The 23,366-nt window shown below is 42.3% G+C and overlaps 1 protein-coding gene across 2 annotated transcripts in view; it reads right to left on the reverse strand.

Annotated features, from left to right (window-relative positions):
* LOC144509317 (uncharacterized) overlaps nt 1–23,366 on the reverse strand; it is a 201,626-nt gene that overhangs the window by 145,990 nt on the left and 32,270 nt on the right. For both annotated transcript variants that reach the window (XM_078237978.1, XM_078237988.1), the window contains exons 3-4: nt 20,480–20,658; nt 8,527–8,687 (exon numbers count right to left, since the gene is read on the reverse strand). In XM_078237978.1, coding sequence (XP_078094104.1) covers nt 8,527–8,687; nt 20,480–20,658 — 340 coding nt within the window. The remainder of the gene's footprint in view (nt 1–8,526; nt 8,688–20,479; nt 20,659–23,366) is intronic.

The raw sequence follows: 23,366 nt of genomic DNA on the forward strand, positions 1-23,366 counted from the left end.
TTGACTAATGGAATATTTGGAACAGATCTGTCTCTTTTGCTCAAAGGTTTGATGATTAATTGTCTACGCATTAAATATGTAAAAATAATGACACAATTATTACAATTTTGGATTAATATCACAATTAAACATATGTCTAGGAGTTATATCATGGGATATTGGTGTAGCAATGCTTTCTCTGAAATTGTTTGTTCCAGTATTTTACAACATTATTCAACAATATTATTCCATCTGCTTCAAATGAATTGGCTCAGAATTTACGACAGCAGGGCATCTCACAGCATATCCCATTAGTTAAGACTGTTTCCCTCATCCTTCAGTGTGAAAAGTTTTTGTAGCACAAATTATTAAAAGTGCAAGCAGAGTACAGCATGGCCAGGTCAATAGGGCATCATGGACCTGATGCAGAACCAGGGCTAGCAGTACATGGCCTTAACCAATGGCATTTACCCATGGTTAGAGGAAGAAAAATTGAGAAATGACACAAAGAAATGAACTGAATTTGACTCGTTAAATACAGAAAGAGAAGCAGAAGGAAAAATAGAAGGTGTTCTTTCCTGGTTGTTTCCTACAATATTAAACAGTTCACATTACAAATTTGGCAGCTGAGTACATGAATTGGTATTTACCTTTAAAAAATGGACATTTATTGACTGGGTTAATAGAAGGGAAAGAAGCAGAATCTAAAAGAAAAAAATTAAATTTAAAATTTCAAACATCTCCACGAACAATTTACTAGTTGCAAGACTGAAGACTTCAGTTTCAACAATCCATTTCTGGACCCGAGAAGTTGCTAAGCATTGCAGAAATTTAAACCGCATCATTAACAGTGTCCTTATGTTATAAAGTATTCACCTAGCTTACTGCAGCAAGTTTAGTTCATATTCACTGCACAAATAGGCGGCATGGTGGCACAGTGGTTAGCACTGCTGCCTCACAGCACAAGGGACCCTGTTTCAACTCCAGCCTTGGGTAACTGTGTGTGGAGTTTGCACGTTCTCCCCATATCTGTGCGGGTTTCCTTCGGATGCTCTTCGCACAGTCCAAAAATATGCAGGTTAGGTTGATTGGCCGTGCTAAGTTGCTCCTTAGTGTCAGGGGGACTAGCAGGGTAAATACATGAGATTACGGGGATAGGGCCTGGGTGGGATTGTTGTCGGTGCAGGCTCTATGGGCTGAAAGGCCTCCTTCTGCACTGTAGAGATTCTATGAAATGCAGCAATTACTTGTTAATTCCAGGTAGGCTGATGGCTAAAGCAGTGCACAGCAATTGCGGATATACCTTCATTTGTTAGAAAGATACACCGTAACCTCAGAGCTCCAGTCTTAGGCAATGGACCCCATATTTTTGAGCATGTGAGGGGCCATTTACTTAAGTGTGCAACCTACTTAAATATCTTTCTGCAACCCTACATGCAAGGTAACTCAAAGGTGCTGACTTGTACATGCCCCATGTGGGAACCTACAGGACGCACAGCTTCCAGCAAACATTAGTCTTGACCATTTTTCTTTTCAATAAAGGGCTTATCAATCAAACTGAAAGCATAGTTGATTTAATTTCAATAAATGTCCATGTTTAAATGTAAATCCCAATTCATATACTCAGCTGCCAAATTTGTAATGTAAAGGTTCAATGCTGCAGGAAACAACCAGGAAAGAACATCCTTCCCAAAAGCAAGCCTCAACTTATGGTGATGAGGAAACACATTGATTATTTCTTAAGCATTGGATTCAATAGGCATGGGGCAGTTAAAATGGAGGGCAATGTTCCTTCTGGCATCCTTAGCATTTTTTTAAAGCAGAAGAGCGGTTTTCTCTTGACTTCCCAACCATTTTTGTTGAGGATGAGACCTAGCCATTAAAATTGCCTCCTACTGCCTCTCCTGGACACATCGGCCTCTCACTAGTTTGATTTCCTCCTACAAGTTGGTAATCCTTCTCTTGATTGCACTGTTTTCATGTCTATGACTTCAGCTTTGACCTCTTGAGCTCAGCTGAGCAGTTGATTCACTGAGCAGTTTGTCTGTGGAATGACTTGAGGTATCTCCTAACCCATTGGTGAGAGCCTCTCTGTACTTTTGAGACATAAAATAATCAACAAGAATGCTTAGTTGTTTCAGAGTTTTATACTGCTGATTAGAAAACCAGATGCTTAAATTGTCTGAAACTAATGTCTCTCACAACAATAAAAGTTATAAATTGCTTTCACTTTTCAATTCTGTCATGTTTTTTAAAATGGTTAACTGCTTCCCTAGAATTTATTTTTAAGTTCCTTCAATTGTTACCTCTGCTTCAGGCACTGAATGCTTAATATGCATTTCCCTGAAAGTTAAAGAACATGAAGACTCTCTTTCAGTCTCCTGGTCTCAAATTTGCATTAATCCCTCTGCCCACCTGTGCAACTCTCATTCAATCTCTTTCTTTTTCATTGTTTTTTCCTGTCTACATCACTCTCATGCTTTTTCTAGCTGAAGTCCTCCTAGGACTGATTTAGCTGAAATTCTTGCACACCTTTTTCTACTGCTAGCCTCAGGTTTTCAGTTTCTGCCCCTTTTGGTCTGCTTGCGATTTTTAGGTATGACTGCTTTTGCTCTATGCACTTGCAATTTTTAAATAGTTTGAATAGCCTTCAGTATAAATTAATATCCCAGGCAATTGACTCAGTCAGAATTTCTCTTGCTCTTGGCATTGCCTTTCCTTCTAGACAATTGTGTTTTACAATCATTTGTTTCAAACCTGGCTGAAAGAGTTTCCCTTCTTTCTGTTAATTCTGACCCCAGGAAGCAGAAGGATCAGAAATAACACACATCTCCCCATGCAGAGATTTGCCAGCAGGTGTGCCAACCAAATTAGCTATGCTTCTCCTAAGAGTCTATCATGTGCAGACACTTCAGGCAATGCCCATATGAATAGAATCATTCTCACCACAACAGGCATGGCTAGGTGCCATCTAAGATGAGGTTCATTCAGCCTCAAGTGCTCCTCCTTCTCGGTGCTGTGGCATGTGTTTTTTAAACTGTGAATTCACTTTGTTTCTTTTGAACACAATACATATATTTGTCCAAAATCCATTGTGTGGAAAAATGCTCAAAATACCTCAGCATGTACCACCATTAAATTTGTCAGTACGCCCTGCATGGTACAACGATAATTTTCAGATCAGTAGCATCATCCTTGCCAGTGCAATTTGGCAAAGTGACCCTTTATGAATGATAAACCTCTCTCTTTTTTCCAAACACTCCTTTTTCAATAGTATAGAAGGGTGAGGTTTGGCAAGCACTATGCCATTGTCTTCCAGTATACTATTTAACATCATCCTGCCAACAAGACTACAATGTTTTAATATTAGGTAGATCTTTGTAGAACATTGATGCTGATGATGTAGCAAATATGATTGAGCACTTACTGATATCAACTTTTTAAATCATCTTCATTACTTATTTTCTCCAACCTATTTTAGATGTTATTAATGATACATGAACATTTGTAATACTTTTTAAAAGGACTGGTTATTCTTAACTGACAATGGCAATAGAATAATTGGCTCTCAAAATGTTCTCAGCAGAGTCACTGAATCGGTTTCCTTGGCAATGAAGACAATTAGCCTGCTGTCCAATTTTGAAGATGAACACCAGCCTGCTGTCCATCATTTACAAGATTCTCTCGACTACTGTTGATGCTTTTTTTTTTAAGGTTTGTACAGCTCATCCATTAAACAATAATGGAGATTTTACCAGTGCTCATCTTTCAGAGTGGCTGTTAGTCATTCTGGAGAAAGTGCCAGTAAAAAATATACTTTTGAGGATACCCAGCAGTATCAAGGCATAAACAGAGTGCAACCTTGAACAACCTTCTACAAGGATGTCATAATACACCCATTCAAGACGGCATTTGTAATATTGCGAGCAATTATACATGTAATTCAATAGCTTCCTTGACTGTTAATTTCTCTATTTACTTTATGAAATTGATCTTTTAAGACATTTTCAACTCCTCACTGACTCATTCTTTATTGCAGAAGGTATACTTTGGAAATTCAATTTTAGGATAATTGTTTATGGGAAAAAGCATCATTAAGTTGAGGAGCCTTTAATAAGTGCAAAATAAACATTGTCTCAAAGATCTGAACTGTGTGAACAAACTGGGACAATTTTTCTCCTTTCAATTTCAAGGTTACCACCTCCCCCGACCCCAATATTAGCCCCAGCCTACAGAGCATAATCAGATCACGCAGCTCCATAGATGAAGATGTACGAGGGGGAAGTGGGTGATTGTTAAACTATTCCTCAAATCTGGTTAGGAGTTGTAGTTCATGGAGACCTGCCTCCTTGCCTTTCCCCATACTTGTGAAGTGTGCCCCTCAAGTTACATGTAATTCATAGTGTCTCTCTAATAGACACAGATGCCAATGATCCTTTGTGGATTTTTGGCTAAAATTTAGTTGATTATAAAGAGAAACTCGCATATGCAAGAATGCTCAAATCTCTTGCACTTAGTACTGGATTGCCCCTTGAATCCTGTGGAGGCTGTAGTTACTCCTCTTTCTGTGACCTCCATGATGCCTTTTTGTAAGGAAAGACATGTGGACTAAGAAATCAGGAACAGGTGGATCCAGGGATACAAAAAAGGATGAAAATCTTTTAAAATATATACATATATATCTATATATGATACATTTTTAATATATGCTAGAAGCATTACAACAACATTATTTTTTTAATTCCTTAATAAGGTGTGGGCATCACTAGCAAGGTCAAAATTTGTTGCCCATCCCTCACTGGCCTTCGACCATTTCAGAGAGCAATTAAGAGTCAACCAAATTCCCGTGGCTCTGAGTCACAAGTAGGTCAGACTCGGTAAGGACAGCAGATTTCCTTCCCTGAGGTAGAGAATTAATGAACCAGAGAGTTTTGTTGTGGGCAAGTTTGTGTTTTCTTACAGCCATGATCAATATGCTTTATATGTGAGGGATGTGTATTTTCTTATAAGAGAGATGGTCCCAATTTCAGTAATTCCAGCTGCAAGCTTTATGTAAATTTAAAAATAAGGAAGGTTATTTATTAATCCACACTTGCCCTTGAAGTTTATAAAGGTGACAGCTCACTCACTTGACTCACCATGTTAACATTCACACTAAGATTGCATACAAATGAGGGAAAAACAATACAATTATTATGTATAAATTCTCTCAGTCTCTCTTTCATGGCAGGCCTGTAGTTTCTTAGATGTGAATTGATGTTCTAGTTGAAGTAAAGGGATTGTAGCGCAGAGGATTTTCAGTAAGCTGCAAAACCTCTTGTAATAAACCTTGCAGGTTGGTTCTCAATGAACTTGAACTTGGGGAGAGTCCTGCTCCCACTTTCAATATGTGAGGCATGAACTTCCTGGTCGCATCCTCCCCGAAACCGAAAATTCCAGCCTGAGGTCAACGGACATCTAAATGGTCTGTCAACTTTTCCATCCCGCTCACGGGGATTCCTGCAGTGGGCTAGACTGGAGAATTTACCCCATGGTTATTTATTAGGACGGCTGCTTAGTTGACTTGCAGCTAGTTCAATGGCTGCTTAATGGGATTTCTCTGCAGAACAGCTTCTTGCTGTTTTAAAGGCAGGCAACAAACAGCTGTCTCACCATGTGGTCTGTTGCAAGTTCAAGTTTATCTTTCAAATAAGGTGTGTTGCTAACTGAATTATACACTTTGAGAGTTTCACACTTTGAGGAATTTCACACCTTGAGAGTTTAAGCCAGGGTCTTTGTATCTGAATGACCCATTCAATTTGAAATCAACCTTTTAAAGTAGTTCCAGGAAAAGGCACCCAAATCAGCATCAGTCTGGAGAGATATTTTGTTCCTTCTTGAGTCAGGGCAGTATTTCAATACACAAGATAATTCAGGTGATTATCACGCAACCATCTTTTGTAACCTCTTGTGGATTTAAAAAATATAAACTATTGACTGAAAGCGCACAATATAATGGAACATGATAGTCTTAAGATAATCAATGATTGTAATACTATCACCAGATTAATTGAACTCAAATTCCACCAGCTGCTGTGGTGGACTTTGAACCCATGTCCCCAGAGAATTAGCTTGGGTCTCTAGATTACTAACCCAGTAATGTTACCAATAAACTATCATCCCTTCAACATAGAGAAACGTTCCAAGAACCTCAGAGGATCAGATAAAAATGAGTGTTGTAACAAAGAAGGAAACTTTAGCAGGGGTAACCAAAATCTTGATCAGAGATGGATTTAAGGAAGGCCACGAAGGAAAAATCCAAGGTCATGAAGTCGAGCAGATTAGGGCCGTGCTAGACCACAGAAATGGGGGCGGTGCCACAAAGGATTAAAACATAGGTTGAGAATTTTAAATTTAAGGCATGAAGGAACCATGAACCAATGTAGGCCAGCAAGAACACTGGCAATAGGACAAATGGCACAGCAGTAGAGTTTTAGATGGAAATGTGGTCAGGAAGGCATTGAAACATTCAAAAATGTGACAAGGAGATGGATAATGATTTCAGCAGAACTTCAACTGTGGCAAGAATTGGGATAGGCGATAATATTGAGGTGGAACTTAATAGTTTTTATGATGAACATTATATAAGGTTATAAACTCAATTTAGGATTGGATACAACACCCAAAGTTGTGAACAATCCTGTTCAGTCTCACTGTCTGGAGTGCGGAGGATTGAAAGAGATTATGGTGTTTGTGAGGGGAGTTGAAGTTAATAGCTCCAGTCTTCCCAACATTTAACTCGAGGAAATTGCAGCCCATCGAAGGGGGGATATTAGTTGAGCAATTATCTGGAGGTACAGTGGGAAGAGAGCTAAAAAGCCTGTCAAGGGGAATACAGGCATATGCCAATGATGTACTGCCCCAATTACAGGTCCAGCTCTCAGCTGTCCCAAGTGTGGATGGACCATTTAATTCAGCCTAATATTTCAGATCTGTGGTCTTACATAGAATCCCTACAATACTGAAGGAGGCCATTCGGCCCATCGAGTTTGCACCGACCACAATCCCAACCAGCCCCTATTCCTGTAACCCCACACATTTACCTTGCTAATCCCCCTGACACTAAGGTCAATTTAGCATGGCCAATCAACCTAACCCGCATACCTTTGGACTGTGGGAGGAAACCAGAGCATCTGGAAGAAATCCACGCAGACACGGGAAGAAAGTGCAAACTCCACACAAACGGCGACCCGAGACCGGAATTGAACCTGGGTCCCTGGTGCTATGAGTCAGCAATGCTAACCGCTGTGCCGCCTTTCATCAGGGCTGGAAAATCTAACTGGTTTTGAGCAAGTGAAAGATAGAAGGTGAGAAGAAGAACAGAAGGGTTGAAGGCAGGAAAGATTAAATGACAAGAGGTTCAATGGTTCCAAGCCAAAGAGTGTGGTAATGGAACAAATAAAGAAACAAAAGTTGTGTCTAGAGCAGGTAAGAATTGCAGGATCCTGAATAGCTGCTCTCTGGATGCCAACTGAAGAAAGAAGGGCGAAACAAGAGAGGAAAAACACAAACCAGCAAAGAAACACAAAATGGGGATGGAGGTTATGAACTAAAATTGTTGGATACAGAAGTCTGTAAAGTGCCCAATGAAAGTATGAGGTGCTGTTCCTCAAACTGGTGCTGAGCTTCACTGAAACACTGCAACTGGCGATGTTCAGGAAAATCAGACTGGCAACAAGGTGCAAATGTGAAGTGAAAGGAAAATGGAAGCTTGGGGATGACCCTGGTGGATTGAATGGATATATTACAGAAAACACTCACCCAGTCAGCATGACTCTCTTGAGTTTTCAGTCATTTATAAACTAGTATATGGTTAAGTAAAAGAATGAAAACATAAGTAAGCTTGACAATGTGAGGAAGGCGAATTAAAATACACAACTGCATATTCAGGTGCTTTCAAACTTGCATTTAATTTACATGCAGTTCTCAGAAATTGATGGCCATATGGCGTCCTTCTGCTTTTTACATTCAGTTTATGGAGCCAGTCAGCTGTAGTTCAGCTGATAGCATTCTCATCTGAGTCAGATGGTTGTGGGTTCAGAGACTTGGCTCCACTTTCGTAAAGAGAACCACAGAAAACAAATATGTGGGATGGGCTCCACACTTACATTAACTCAAGGCAGTTAGTTCTCTTCACAGAAATAGCTATCACTCTCAATTGATATTAAGTTCTGTGTAATGTTATGTAATTCATTCTCCAGTAAAAAGCTTCTGGAGAAGTTAACCAGACCTACTCTACAGATCTAATGATCAGCAAAAGTAATAACCTTTTGGCATGATTTGATGATCTATCAAGTAGTGCAATAGGAGACAAAACTGGCAACGTATCTGTAGCTTGGCCGAACATGCATAAAATGATACCTAATTGAAATGTGTTCTGAGGTAGTCTGATACCAAGCTGGTCCAGTCATACATCTGCAACCATTGTATAAAATCAGTAACCACATTGAGTCAGTATAATTCTAGTCTATGACATGAAGCAGGCAAAGAAAAAAAAAGAATGTTTACCTTAATACATCAATCACGTTTTTCTGAAAATGCATTATTGAGGCAGGTATATTTATGGCAGTGAGGCATTCTACTCCTTTACAGTTCATATCCTGAAGTGGCCTGCCAGGCCTTACATAAACGAGGACTCCTAACGCTTCAGAAGTTGCCATATTCTTGATCTGCAATGAAAAAGATAAAGAATAAACTTTTTTGCAGGAAAAATAACTAAAATGGAATAATAGACAGATGAAACAAGACATCAGATGATGGAAATCTAAACAGAAAATGCTGGGAATTGAAGCTCAGGCAATATCTATGGAGATAGGAACAAACAATGTTTCTGGTCGATGATCTTTCATCAAAACTGAAACATGCTACCAATATTACAGGTTTTAAAAACACAGGCATGACTGGGTGTTGGGAAGAAAGAACGAAAGGGTAAATCTGTGATAAGGTAGAGGCAGGAATGCTTAAATGAAGAATGGAATCATTACCAGGACCTGCTGTCCAAAGAAATGTGCGCAAGGATTATGATCTGAAATTGGTAAACTCAATACTGAGGTCAGGAAGTTGTAAACTGCCTAATCAAAAAAAAATGAGATGCTATTTTGCGAGCTTACATTGATTTACATTGGAACAGTGTAGGAGAAAGAGAACAAAGAGATTAAGAATCAGAACTTCAGAATCACTTTTGATAACTGAACAGGCAGGTTCAGTCAAGCAAACAGCCAATATGCATTTAATTTTCCTGACGTTGATATTACATTGTGAAAAACAACTACAATATGCTAAACTGAAAGAAATTCGTATAAATAGCTGTTTCATCTGGAATGCGTATTTGGAGCCCTGCATGGTGGAGCTGGTTGAAATGAAAGGACAAATGATGCATTTCATGCTCTTTCTTGGGAAAGGGAAGTTGGAGATGCTCTTCAGAATTCCCATCTGAATCTTGAACTCCCAACTTGAATACATTTCAGTAAAGTGACTGCTTGGGACTATCTATTTAAAATGTAGAGAAATAAAAGTTTATAGAAATTTAATAAGATGGACCAGAGTCCCAAGAGTTTAATTTCTATACTTAAAGTTTTCTGATTCACATAAGGATGGGTGGTACCTTGGCTGCCTCAGAGGAGGAATAATATGACCAGTATCAACAGCAGTGTCCTGCTATTGAGGGGCTTGCAGCTGGACAGCAGAGGGTGCAACATGCAGGTGACATACACAGCCTAAGGCTGCATGCAATGCTTCAGAAGTTGTCATGTCAGCTGGTAATGGACATATGCAGCCTTCACAAAGAAGACTTGCTCCCTGTTGGCCATATATTGCCAATAAGTGTAAAAGTGGCTACAGCCCTCAACATTTTGTCTCCAGATCCTTCCATGAATCTACTGGAGACAATATCCAGATTTCTCTGTTAGTAGTCAATGAATGAATGAGCAAAGATGGGTTGTTCGCGAGGACCAGCAATTATGTCAGCTTCACCTTCCATGACATCAGTCAGGATGAACAGCACTTGGGTGTGTGCTGCTGGGTGACTTTCCACATTGCAGGATGTCACTGCGTGCACCCACAAGAAAATCCATGAACCACTAGATCAACCAGGAGTTTTTCTGAACCTTAAAGAGTTCCACTCCATCAACGTGAAGCTAGGTTTGCAATCACAAAAATACATTTCCCCAGGCAAGTTCCAGATTCCCTGGACCTGATTAAGATGCGCTTTCAGAGAGTCAGTGCAGACTTGATGGACTGAATGGCCTCCTTCAGCATTGTCAAGATTCTATGGAACCAAACCATCAGCATTCCAAAGGTTAAACTCAGGTACCTATAAAAGTCTGAAGATGCCCTTCAATGTGCATCAGGCCAGGTTTCCAGCAAGGTTGCACAGTGATATTCTTAGAACAATATTGCTTCATAATCAGGTTTGAATCTGAAGAAGGAACAAGCTATGCAGTACAGGAAGCCTGCAGGAGGGGCATAATGAGGGCAATGCAGCACCAGTTGCTCACATTGCTACCCAGGAGGTCCTTATTAATATAAGATTCATGCAGGATACACCAGTGGAGCAACTTCAGAACCGCGACACTGACCACCTTTCTCAACCCTTTATCCCATTCCCGCTATCCCATGTCACCGATGCAAAGCAGTCCTGCAAACAAATTTGATACTGCATCCACCATCTGCGGGATTGGTGGCGCATGCTCAAAATCCAGAAGGCATGATTCGCGCCAACAAGTTTCCAAGTTCCAATCTTCCCCGCGCCTCGCCAGTGGAGTGGCCTGAAACACGCCGCGGGACCACAGAACACTCTTTTTAATACATTAGCATGTCATTAGCGAGCACTATCTCCAGGTATTGACCCCCACACAGAATTTTCAGTGGGCACTGGCGTGATGTTCCGTTGGCGCCATTTACAACAGGTCTACAGAAGCATGAACCTGGCGCCTTCATCATTGAGGAGGGTTTCAGAGGTGAACACTCAGGCAGCCAGCATCCCAGAAGACTCAGGGACATGGATAGGTTCAACTCAGGGCTGGGCAGACCCAGAATTGCCATTTTAAGGAAAGGGTTCGGGAGGAGTCAGTTACAGGCCTTCTCTACCCTTCATGTTGGGGTGCTCCTTGCTCTAAAGGGGTTCTGAAGGCTTGTATGCAGGCAGCATTTCCCACGTCCTCCTTCCTGACTATATCACAGCTGAGGGAGTGTCCTTCCTTAGTGGATGCTGGCAAGAGGGTGGGAGGGACATAGCACTGCCATTCTCACACTCCAAGGGGATGAAGTGCCAGGTGAGCACAGTAATACACCAAGTTGGTGACACAAACAGACTGGATGGAAGCTCTGTGGGTGAACAAAGTGACATTTATTCACAAACATTCAGAACAAAATGGTGACCTTACTGCAATAATGCCTATATTCGTCCATGCCCACTAAGTGCCTACGGTTTCTTAATCTTCCTCCCCCTACGTCTAAGTGTATCCCCAGCTGAGGGTGAGGCAGCCTGCTGACTTCCATGCCCTTTTGCCCAAGTTGACTTTGGCAGGTGTCCCCTGGGGGGCAGGGATCTTGAGGGCCCAGGCCTGCTTTTGGGCAGCACAAATGTTGGTCTGCTGCCCTCCTCGGTATCAGAGGCTGGAAGTATGTCGCTCATAGAGAGGAGGGTGTCAAATAGACTGGAGACACCCAAGGTCACCTGGCTGGATGGCTCCGGGCTGTACACCTGCTGATCCTCTTCCCTTTGAATACCGGGAATACCATAGGATGGAGGGGCAGCTGAAGTGAGATCCAGAAGCCTCTGGTGCAGACACTCATGGATTCCCACCAGTGCCAGAATCATGCAGTCGAAGCCCTGCACCTTGGTGCAAGCATCTCCTGCCATACAGTGCATGTCCTGCACTAAGGTCTCCCCTGCAGACGCCAATCTCCCAGTACTGGCGTCAGTGCGCTGCAGTGACGGCACCATTTACCCGGATAGGAGCCGATGGGACTCCTCCAATCAGCCTTGCAATCCAAGGGGAGCTACTGCCATCCCTTCCTGAGACTCGCGTCTCTGCCTCAGGAGCGTCAGCAGCTGTGGGACAACCAGGCCCAGGAGCACATCATTGGCTTGGGGCTCCGCAGAGTCCTGGGCTCTGGCATCCCTCCGAGTGCCAGTTCCCTGGGACGTCCCTGCCTCTACCTGCTGTGGATCATCAGCTGTGAGGTGCTCACCAATGAGTGACCCAGAAGCCTGCCCACTTAGTGACCTCACCAAGGTGTGAGTATCTGCGCTGGTGCCAGGTGCGAGTAACAGCTGTGACGCATCTTCTATGGTGGAGTTGGAGAAGTCCCTCTTTGCACAGCTAGAATCTGTTGGTTCTAGGGACCACGAGAATGGTCCGGCCTGTTCTGGTGGTTGGCCTGCAAGTGAAGGCACATGGCATCAGTACGTTATATGGGACACGGAGGGAACATTGTTTACTCACTTGAGACTTGAGGAATTCTTGACTTTCTTTGCTGCCTCCACTTCATTAGCAGCACAGGTACACTCTTCCTCCTCCCTGGCCAGCGAGAGAGCCCCATAATACCATCCTGCACTATTGCCTGGTCCTTCTCTTTAACTTTCCAAATCTCCCCTCACATGAACTCTAGTTCCCCACCATTCCCCCCCACAACTATTTAAAGTTCTCCCTATAGCCCAGGTTATATGATTCACTGGAACATTGGTTCCGGTGCAGTTCAAATGAATGCTATCCCAGTGGTACAGGTCCATTTTCCCCAATACTGGTGACAGTGCCCCAAGATGCTTGTCAAGTAAGGGGATGAGCAGTGATGTAGTGAAGAAAGTTGTAGGACCGAATAGGCTTGACAAGGCAGATTGAGGAGGCGAGCAGCATGGCAGCACAATGGTTAGCACTGATGCCTCACAGCATCAAGGGCCCAGGTTCAATTCCAGCCTTGGGTGACTTTGTGTGGAGTTTGCACATTCTCCCCGTGTCTGCATGGGACTCCTCCAGGTGCTCTGGTTTCCTCCCACAGTCCAAAGATGTGCTGGTCAGGTGGATAGGCAATGCTAAAATTGCCCCTTAGTGTCAGGGGGATTAGTCAGTTAAATACATGCGGTTCTGGGGATAGGGCCTGGGTGGGATTGTTGTCGGTACAGGTTCAATGGGCTGATTGGCCTCCTTCTGCACTGTAGGGATTCTATGATTCTACGGTTGATGTCCACAGCAGAATGCAGTTGAACATGCAACCATATTCACCTTTCCTCACCTGGTTAATTTACTTAAGTACTCCCTGCACTGTATTCAGGTGTTTGACACAACGTTCTTGCTGCTCGCTTTCTGCAGACGCGCCTTCTTCATAGCAGCAGCATGTTTCTTCATTCTTTGGTGAGGAAGAACACCTTTTTCTGGCTCCTCACAAAGCCAGAAGGGAAGTGATGCTGAAGTGGTGTGTAACCTCTGAGGAGCCTAAACCTATTTCAGACCTTGACTTCTCTGGTTTCTATAACGTCCTAACTATGTTAGGAGTTGTGGGTTTTAAACAAAAAGAAAAAGATGTGGTTTGCACATGTAGATTTAAAGTAACACACAACAAGTTTATTCTTGGAGCCCTTGCCTGCACAGATCAGAAAGTTAAACTAATCAGCAGCCTGTGAAAGACCTTAATGTCATCACCATTAAATCATGCAAGCTTTTAAATACATGACAGTTTCCAACTCCCCCAAATTCTCTCCTCATCTTGATACTGCAGTTGGGATCACATGAAACAGTTCTTCATAGCAATCAATGCCAAATCCAGAAGTGAAACAATAATAAACTAACTATGTTAAAATACCACGAAACACACATGAACACATTTGCAGATTTGAGTTAACTTCGGGCCGTTAACTTTGTTTCTCTCTCTCCACAGATGCTGCCAGATCAGATGGGTATTTCCACCTTTTTTTGTCTTTATTACAGACTTTCAACATCTGCAATGTTATGCTTTTCTTCTCTAGTGAAAGAAAGGTTGGATTCAGAAAAATGGAGACTAAATTGAAAGGTAAAGAAAAATATTAATTTTATATTTCTAAAATATCTTATCAATTCCTTAAGGAATGAAACTCAACACTCTTAATTGTTCATTTTCTAGACGAGGGAAAATGGCAGCATATAGTGATCATTATATCATTAAAAGGACACTAGACTGTTAATTACTAGATTTCAATTTTCAATTGGAAGTATACTAGGTCAATGGTGAGCATCCCACTTGAAACAGTTGGCAGGAAGGTCCAATTATCTTTTGTGCTTGTAGATCATTAGCGCTGAATCAGTGAGTTCCCAGCCCCAAATCATATTCTCTATAGGCAGCTTACCATTTGAAAGGATAAGAAATCTGGCAGCCCGTCAGATTTTGATGGAGCTTCAGCCACCCATTAAAGGGGTGAAGTAGAAGTTTCAGGAGAGACGGTGCATACAGTTTATGGCGCGACTATAGTAAAAATGAGTCCCTGACAGCAGCTAAGAATCTCTTAAAATATTGATGGAAATGGTTGTCTCTGAACTGGTTATGCTATTTAGGTGGCACGTGGAGATAACAGTGCCAGAGTCCTAACTATATCTCCGGACATGAATACTGGCAGGATCGGGTCAGCTGCCCAGAGTATACCCAACCCGATTTTACTTTTCACTGATTTCAATGGGAAGTAAAACCAGTGGGATATATCATGACCAGCCACTCAGCCACTAGAATGTTCTAACCAAAAACATGAAGTTATTGAAGTCCTAGCCAATATTTACCCGTCAATCAAGGTCACCAAAACCAATTAGTTTAAGATTACCATGTTGTTGTTGTTAACAGGATTTTGCTCTGTGCAAATTGGATGCCAAGTTTCCTACTTCAGAAGTTACATGAATGGTTGCGATTTTGGGATGGTCTGAGGTCGTGAAAGGTGCAATATAAATGCAAGTCTTTCTTTCATTTAAAAAACAGATGACACCTCTTCAAAACTGACTTATCACAAAATAAACGCAAACATTATAAATTACCTAGTCAAGTTTGAGGATTGTTTAAGTGACTATAGTCGCCGCTGTCATCATATTTATATCAGCCACATAGTTAAAGATAACTCATAAAAATGGCAGTGCTTACTGCATATTAGTTCTAGCCATTTCCATGTATAATTATGAAGCTTTAATCTTCATCACCAAAAATATCAACAATTTCAAAATCTGTGCAACAGAAACTTTCCATCAGCCCTGAAAAGGCAGCACCAGGAGAAAAATGAGACAGATTTAAGAGTTGATAGAGACTTACTTTTGAAAAGATACATCAATTCAATGAAAATGGATTACACTGTCTCTATTATAGACTAGATACTAATATCTGTTCAAAAAGACTCATCCATCAAACCAGAACATTTTGAATCTTTTTAAGACAACTATATTTTTATGACAAACAAACTGAGTCAACTTGACAGCGATCAGACCAGATGTACCGTCTGCAAGACAAAAAACCTAAAACAGATCAAAAATGTTTGTGCCATGAAATATCATCGACCTGAAACGTTAACTCTATTTCTCTCTCCACAAATGCTGCCAGATCCGCTGAGTATTTCAACATTTTCTATTCTATCATGAAGTTACAATGGTTCAGCTCAGCATTTGGCTTGTTGCAACACACCTTGCTCCCCTCCACTCATCTGTCTACTCCCCATAGCCCTGCCAATTCTCTCTCTTCAGATAATTATCCAATTCCTTACTTAAAGCCTCCACCACACTGTCAGTGCATTCCAGATCCTACTCACTTTATATAAAATTGTTTTTTTTAATGTTGCCTTTGGTTCTTTTGCCATTCACCTTAAATCAGTGTCCTCTATTGCCGATCCTTTTGCTAATGGGAACAATTTCTCTCTATCTATTCAATCCAGATCCCTCATGACGTTGAATGTCTGTATCAAATCTCCTCTCAACCTTCTCTTCGCTAAAGAGAACAACCCCTGTTTCTCTAATCTATGTACGTAACTGAAGTCCCTCATCCCTGAAACCATTTTCATAAAAACATTTCTGCACCTTCCATAAAGCCTCTGCAACTTTCTAAATAGGCTTGGCAAGGGGATGGATTGTTTGCGCACAGTAGGATGCCGCTATATATGCAACTATACTCACCCTTCCTCAACTATACTTACCCTTCCCTTGTGGGCGGCATAGTAGCACAGTGGTTAGCACTGCTGCCTCACAGCGCCAGGGACCCAGGTTCAATTCCCGGCTTGGGTCACTGTCAGTGTGGAGTTTGCATGTTCTCCCCGTGTCTGCGTGGGTTTCCTTCGGGTGCTCCGGTTTCCTCCCAGTCTCAAAAACATGCTGGTTAGGCGCATTGACCCGAACGGGAGCCGGAGTGTGGCGACTAGGGGAATTTCACAGTAACTTCATTGCAGTGTTAATGTAAGCCTACTTGTGACTAATAAATAAACTTTACTCACCTGCTTAAGTAACTGAAGTGCTTCCTGCACTGAATCCATGTTGTGGAGATGCCGGCGTTGGACTGGGGTAAGCACAGTAAGAAGTCTCACAACACCAGGTTAAAGTCCAACAGGTTTATTTGGCAGCACTAGCTTTCGGAGCCTCAAGCTCCTTCATCAGATGAGTGAGGACTTGTGTTCACAAACAGGGCATATAAAGACACAAACTCAATTTACAAGATAATGGTTGGAATGTGAGTCTTTACAGGTAATCAAGTCTTAAAGGTACAGACAATGTGAGTGGAGAGAAGGCCAAGCAGAGGTTAAAGAGATGTGTATTGTCTCCAGCTAAGACAGTGAGATTTTGCAAGCCCAAGCAAGTCGTGGGGTTTACAGATAGTGTGACATGAACCCAAGATCTCGATTGAGGCTGTCCTCATGTGTGATGAACTTGGCTATCGGTTTCTGCTCAGCGATTCTGCATTGTCGTGTGTCATGAAGGCGGCCTTGGAGAACGCTTACCCGAAGATCAGAGCCTGAATGCCCGTGACTGCTGAAGTGTTTCCTGACTGGAAGGGAGCACTCCTGTCGTGATTGTCGAGCGGTGTTCATTCATCCGTTGTCGTAGCGTCTGCATGGTCTCCCCAATGTACCATGCCTCGGGACATCCTTTCCTGCAGCGTATCAGGTAGACAACGTTGGCCGAGTCGCAAGAGTATGTACCGTGTACCTGGTGGATGGTGTTCTCACGTGTGATGATGGCATCCGTGTCGATGATCTGGCACGTCTTGCAGAGGTTGCTGTGGCAGGGTTGTGTGATGTCGTGGTCATTGTTCTCCTGAAGGCAGGGTAGTCTGTTGTGGACAATGGTCTGTTTGAGGTTGTTTGAAGGCAAGAAGTGGGGGTGCGGGAATGGCCTTGGCGAGATGTTCGTCTTCATCGATGACATGCTGAGGGCTCCGGAGAAGTTGTCGTAGCTTCTCCGCTCCGGGGAAGTACTGGACGACGAAGGGTACTCTGTCCGCCGTGTCCCATGTTTGTCTTCTGAGGTGGTCGGTGCGGTTTTTCGCTGTGGCACGTCGGAACTGTCGATCGATGAGTCGAGCGCCATATCCTGTTCTTATGAGGGCATCTTTCAGCGTCTGTAGGTGTCTGTCGCGATCCTTCTCATCTGAGCAGATCCTGTGTATACAGAGGGCTTGACTGTAGGGGATGGCTTCTTTAACGTATTTAGGGTGGAAGCTGGAGAAGTGGAGCATTGTGAGGTTATCCGTGGGCTTGTGGTATAGTGAAGTGCTGAGGTGACCGTCCTTGATGGAAATGCGCGTGTCCAAGAATGCAACCGATTCCGGAGGGTAGTCCATGGTGAGTCTGATGGTGGGAATCTGAATCCATGTGGCCAGATCAGAAATATTACTTCAGCTGAGGCCAAACCAATGTTTCATAAAAATTGATCATAACCTTCTTGCTTTTGTACTCTGTGACCCTTTTTATAAAGCCCAGGATGCTGTATACCTTACCTTATTAACCACTTTCTCAATCTGCCCTGCAAACTTTCAACAATTTGTACATATACATATCCCCGGGTCCTTGTGTTCCTGCAACCCTTTAGAATTGAATCTTGTATTTCATCAAGTCTCTCCTCAGTCTTCATACCAAATGAATCACTGTACACTTCCCTGCATTAATTTTAATGTGTAATATATCTGCCCATTCCAGCGTCTCTCTGTCCTCTTGAAGTCTATCACTATCTTCTGCACAGTGCACAATGCTTCTAAGTATTGTGTTATCTGCCAATTTTGAAATTGAGAGGAACAGATTTGAAGTTGTAATGACTCCATTATTGAATAGCCCTCAAGAATGGCTCGTAGATAACCATTATCACCAATGAAAGTAACTCAGTGTGAATCATTATCTTCAAGGGGAAAGTGAGAAAAATGAAATCAGAAAAATGACACAAAACAATAAACATTACAATGAGCTGGAATTCCTGAACATTTTTACTAAATAACATGGGAAACATAATATATTTTATGTACTGTTTGGCTTAATTTTTGTCCCTATACTTCACTCCATTTTATTTAAAATTAATAATCACAGAGAACGGTGCACTCAGAACTAAATATTTTGTGAAAATGCTAAAACTTGGTTTGCCCTGGTGATTCCCGATATTGCAAAGTCTCATCATTATCTTATCAAGCAACTTCAGTCTGGAGACTAGTATATTTCACATGCGCAGGAAGGAAAAAAAAAGAGATGTCGCTTGAGACTGGCTGAGTGTACCTTAATCATCGGCCCAATTACATATCTTTTTGTTGATAAATGCTTACTGCCAAATGACTTGGATTTCAGAATTAATCCAGCATACAGGTTTGCTCAGCATCAAAAGTGACGCCCAACTGGGATCTTGGGACTGGATCTTTATTAAAATCCTACCTCCATTATAGATATCTAAATGGGATGATCAGGCCACAGGGAGAAAGGAATCTGCCAGAGGTTGAAGGAGGGAATTCAAGATCATGGTGGCTGATGGCATGGCTTTCAAATGGTGGGGAGAGGGGAGTTGGGGGTGCAAGATGGGCACTGGATGTAGAGTAGGTGTCACCAGTGTACAAGTGAAAACTAATTCTATGCTTTTGGATGATGCTGCCAAGGGGCAGTACGCCGATGAAAAACAGGAGGGCATCAAGCACACCAGAGTTAATGATTCAGGAGCGGCAAGAGAAGCCATAGCATTTGATACTCAGGCTATGACCAGATGAGTAAGTGCAGTCCAACCCAGCTGGACAACACTGGAGGCATTAGAAAAGGATGGCGTGGCCAATCCCTGTCAAAGTCTGCAGATAAGTTGGGAAGTCTGAGGAGGGGCAGTTTATACCTTTGTAACAATTTCATTTGTGATTTGGGCAAGGACCATTTCAGTATTGTAGCAAGGATGGGAACCTAATTGGAGATTTTCAGAAAAGATAGACATGGATTTGGGAGGTGACTGCACACTCAAGGATTTGAGAGAAGAAAGGGAAGTTGGAGATGTGGATGTAGGGGTCAAGGGTTGTTTTTTTTTTTAAGTGAGGGATGATGACAGCAGATTCAAAGGTGAGAGGGCCAGTACCTGAAGAGAGAAAATTGCAAAAAAAATCAGCTAACACTGGGACCAGGAGGTGAGTCTCTTGGACAAGGTAAGTTAGCAAAAGGCATGAGGGGGAGTTGGAGAGAAACTGGAAAAATGTGAGTTCAGGGCTAGGGTAGAGGGTCTTTAGAGAAAGTTTGCTCTGCTGAGCTAGTTAAGGGGGGGAAAGTGGAAGAGGCAGCTGATAAAATGGTCTCAACCTTAGCGACAAAGGCAGCAAGGCAAGGGTGGATGTTGTTCAGGACTTACAAAGAGGGATTGTACTTGTACATGAATGAGCCATGTAAACAAGAAACAAAATAGTTGACAATAAGAATGTTTAACAATGCCCTAGAAGCGCTTTGAAAGCTTGTGATACCAAATAAACCTGTTGGACTTTAACCTGGTGTTGTGAGACTTCTTACTGTACCCACCCCAGTCCAACGCTGGCATCTCCACATCATAAAAATGCCCACAAATTGTCAGCAGAACTAGACAATGGCAACATTTTTCAATAATTTCTGGATTTTTTAAATCATTAAAAGGATAAACATACTTTTTGTTCTTCCACAAGATTTACAATTATGAAACTATGTTCTTGATGAACAATTGATTCTATTCTATATTTAAAACTATGGGTGACCACTGCAACACCCTGACTGCATATCTGCAATATATAATCATGGCCTTTACTTTTAGCAATCAACTCATCAGTTACAGGCTAACATAAATCAGCAAGTTATTATTTTGAACTCCTGCAGTAAATTTATCAGAATTGCTGCACAGGTCAGTGATTTTCAATGGTTCATTACCCATTATTCCATGAAAAGGGATCACACATTACTCAAAGCAATTAAAACACTCTGCCCTGTGCCCAGGAATAGTTAGGGATACAGACACACTCAGTAAAGGATCATACAAATAGAAATAATTTTAAGCAGTACCTTTGTAAAGTACGAACAATTCCCTTCATCAGAGACAAAAGCCACAGCACCTTTTACTCTGGTTGAAATATTGCACCCATCTCCACCATCCCTGAGAACATATGGGACTGATCGCCAGCCTTTCATTATCCAGTCGTATCTGGCATCCAGTCGTTTGGCAACAACTGTTAATTTCAATTCTGCAACAAAATCATTATAGAATGTAGTGAACCATACAATCCTGCCAGATGGACATTGAGAACAACTTATATAACACCGTTAATATAATGAAACATCCCAAGGGGTTTCACAACTGAGCATCACTGGCCAGGCCAACATTTAGTCCCCATCCCTAATTGTCCTTGAGAAGATGATGGTGAGCCGCCTTCCTGAAGTCAGGAGATGTAGGAACACCCATAGTGCTGTTAGGGAGGGAGTTCCAGGGTTTTGATCTAACGATAGTGAAACAAGTCAGGATGAAGCTTGTAGGTGAACCTGCAAGTGTGGGGTTCCCATGCATCAACTGTCCTTGTCCTTCTAGGTGATAGAGGTCATAAGTTTGGAAGGTACTGTCAAAGGAACCTTGGTTAGTTGCTACTGTACATCTTGTAGATGTACAGTAGCTGCCACTGTGTGTTAGTGGAGGGAGTGAATGTTTAAAGTGGTGGATGGGATGCTAATCGAGGGGGCTGGACAGACTGGAGCTTTGAATCTTGTTGGAACTGCACTCATCCAAGTAAATGGAGAACATTCCATCACACGACTGACTTGTGCCTTGTAGATGGTCAACAAACTTTGGGGAGTCAGGAGATGAATTACTTGCCACAAAATTCCGAGTCTCTGACCTGCTCTTGTAGCCACTCTGTTTGTATTATGGTCTGGTTCAATTCCTGGTCAAAAGTAACCCCCAGGATATTCATAGTGGGGGATTATGCAATGGGAATGCCATTGAACATCAAGGGAAAATGATTCGATTTTCTCTTATTGGAGATAAATCATAGCCTGGCACTTCTGTTGCATGACCGTTACTTGCCACTTATCAGCCTAAGCCTGAATGTTATCCAGGCTATCCCCGACCTGGTAACGTGCAATGATGATGTGGAGATGCCGGCGTTGGACTGGGGTAAACACAGTAAGAAGTTTAACAACACCAGGTTAAAGTCCAACAGGTTTATTTGGTAGCAAAAGCCACACAAGCTTTCGGAGCTGCAAGTCCCTTCTTCAGGTGAGTGGGAATTCTGTTCACAAACAGAGCATATAAAGACACAAACTCAATTTACATGAATAATGGTTGGAATGCGAATACTTACAACTAATCAAGTCTTTAAGAAACAAAACAATGTGAGTGGAGAGAGCATCAAGACAGGCTAAAAAGATGTGTATTGTCTCCAGACAGGACAGCCAGTGAAACTCTGTGGGGGTTACAAATAGTGTGCCATGAACCCAATATCCCGGTTGAGGCCGTCCTCGTGTGTGCGGAACTTGGCTATCAGTTTCTGCTCAGCGACTCTGCGCCGTCGTGTGTCGCGAAGGCCGCCTTGGAGAACGCTTACCCGAATATCAGAGGCCGAATGCCCGTGACCGCTGAAGTGCTCCCCAACAGGAAGAGAACAGTCTTGCCTGGTACCAGGTACCAGGCAAGACTGTTCTCTTCCTGTTGGGGAGCACTTCAGCGGTCACGGGCATTCGGCCTCTGATATTCGGGTAAGCGTTCTCCAAGGCGGCCTTCGCGACACACGACGGCGCAGAGTCGCTGAGCAGAAACTGATAGCCAAGTTCCGCACACACGAGGACGGCCTCAACCGGGATATTGGGTTCATGGCACACTATTTGTAACCCCCACAGAGTTTCACTGGCTGTCTTGTCTGGAGACAATACACATCTTTTTAGCCTGTCTTGATGCTCTCTCCACTCACATTGTTTTGTTTCTTAAAGACTTGATTAGTTGTAAGTATTCGCATTCCAACCATTATTCATGTAAATTGAGTTTGTGTCTTTATATGCTCTGTTTGTGAACAGAATTCCCACTCACCTGAAGAAGGGGCTTGCAGCTCCGAAAGCTTGTGTGGCTTTTGCTACCAAATAAACCTGTTGGACTTTAACCTGGTGTTGTTAAACTTCTTAATGTGCAATGACACAGGATTAATCAATAACTTCAGGGTAAAGGAGCTTCTAGGTGAGAGCAATCAGAACATAATAGGATATCATGTTCAGTTTGAAATGGAGATGCGTGGGTCCATGACTAGTGTTTTAAAAAGTAACTATAAGGGTATAAAGGGAGAGTTGGCTAAGATAAACAGAGAAACTAGGGCTGAATTCTCCAACCTCGCCAATGGCTGGGATTCTCCGGTCCCGCTGCAGTGAATGGAATTTTGGGTGAGCGCCAAGTTCTCACTGGAGGTGGTGGTGATGCAAACAAGATCGGAGAATCCTGTCCGAAGTTAAAAGGCATCACAGTAGAGTTGCAGATCTTTAAGGAGATATTTGATAACACTTAGAAAAGATTTATTCCAGTGAGAAAGAAAGGCTCTGTAACAAGGGTGCCTCATCTGTGGTTAAATAAGGAAGTTAAGAAGAGTATGAAATTGAAAGAAACACTGTACAAATCTGCAAAGATTAGAGGTAGGTCCATGACTTTCTGAGGTAATGGATTTCAAAGTTCATAACCCTTTGAATAATGACATTTCTCCTCATCTCAATTCTAAATAGCCAAGCCCTTATTCTGAGACTGTGCTTCATAGGTTGCCAGATGCATAACTCCCTCACATTAATTCTTGGCAAAGTCATCCTCCCACGGCCCCTTAACATTAAGCCCTGGAAGTAGTACCCACTTTAGGAGTGGATTATCTGGCTATAATTAAAAAGTTCTCTTGTTAAAAAATACTTAAGTCTTACCTTTTGCCATTTT

The sequence above is a fragment of the Mustelus asterias genome, chromosome 2, assembly GCF_964213995.1.
Source record: "Mustelus asterias chromosome 2, sMusAst1.hap1.1, whole genome shotgun sequence".
Taxonomy (NCBI): domain Eukaryota; kingdom Metazoa; phylum Chordata; class Chondrichthyes; order Carcharhiniformes; family Triakidae; genus Mustelus; species Mustelus asterias.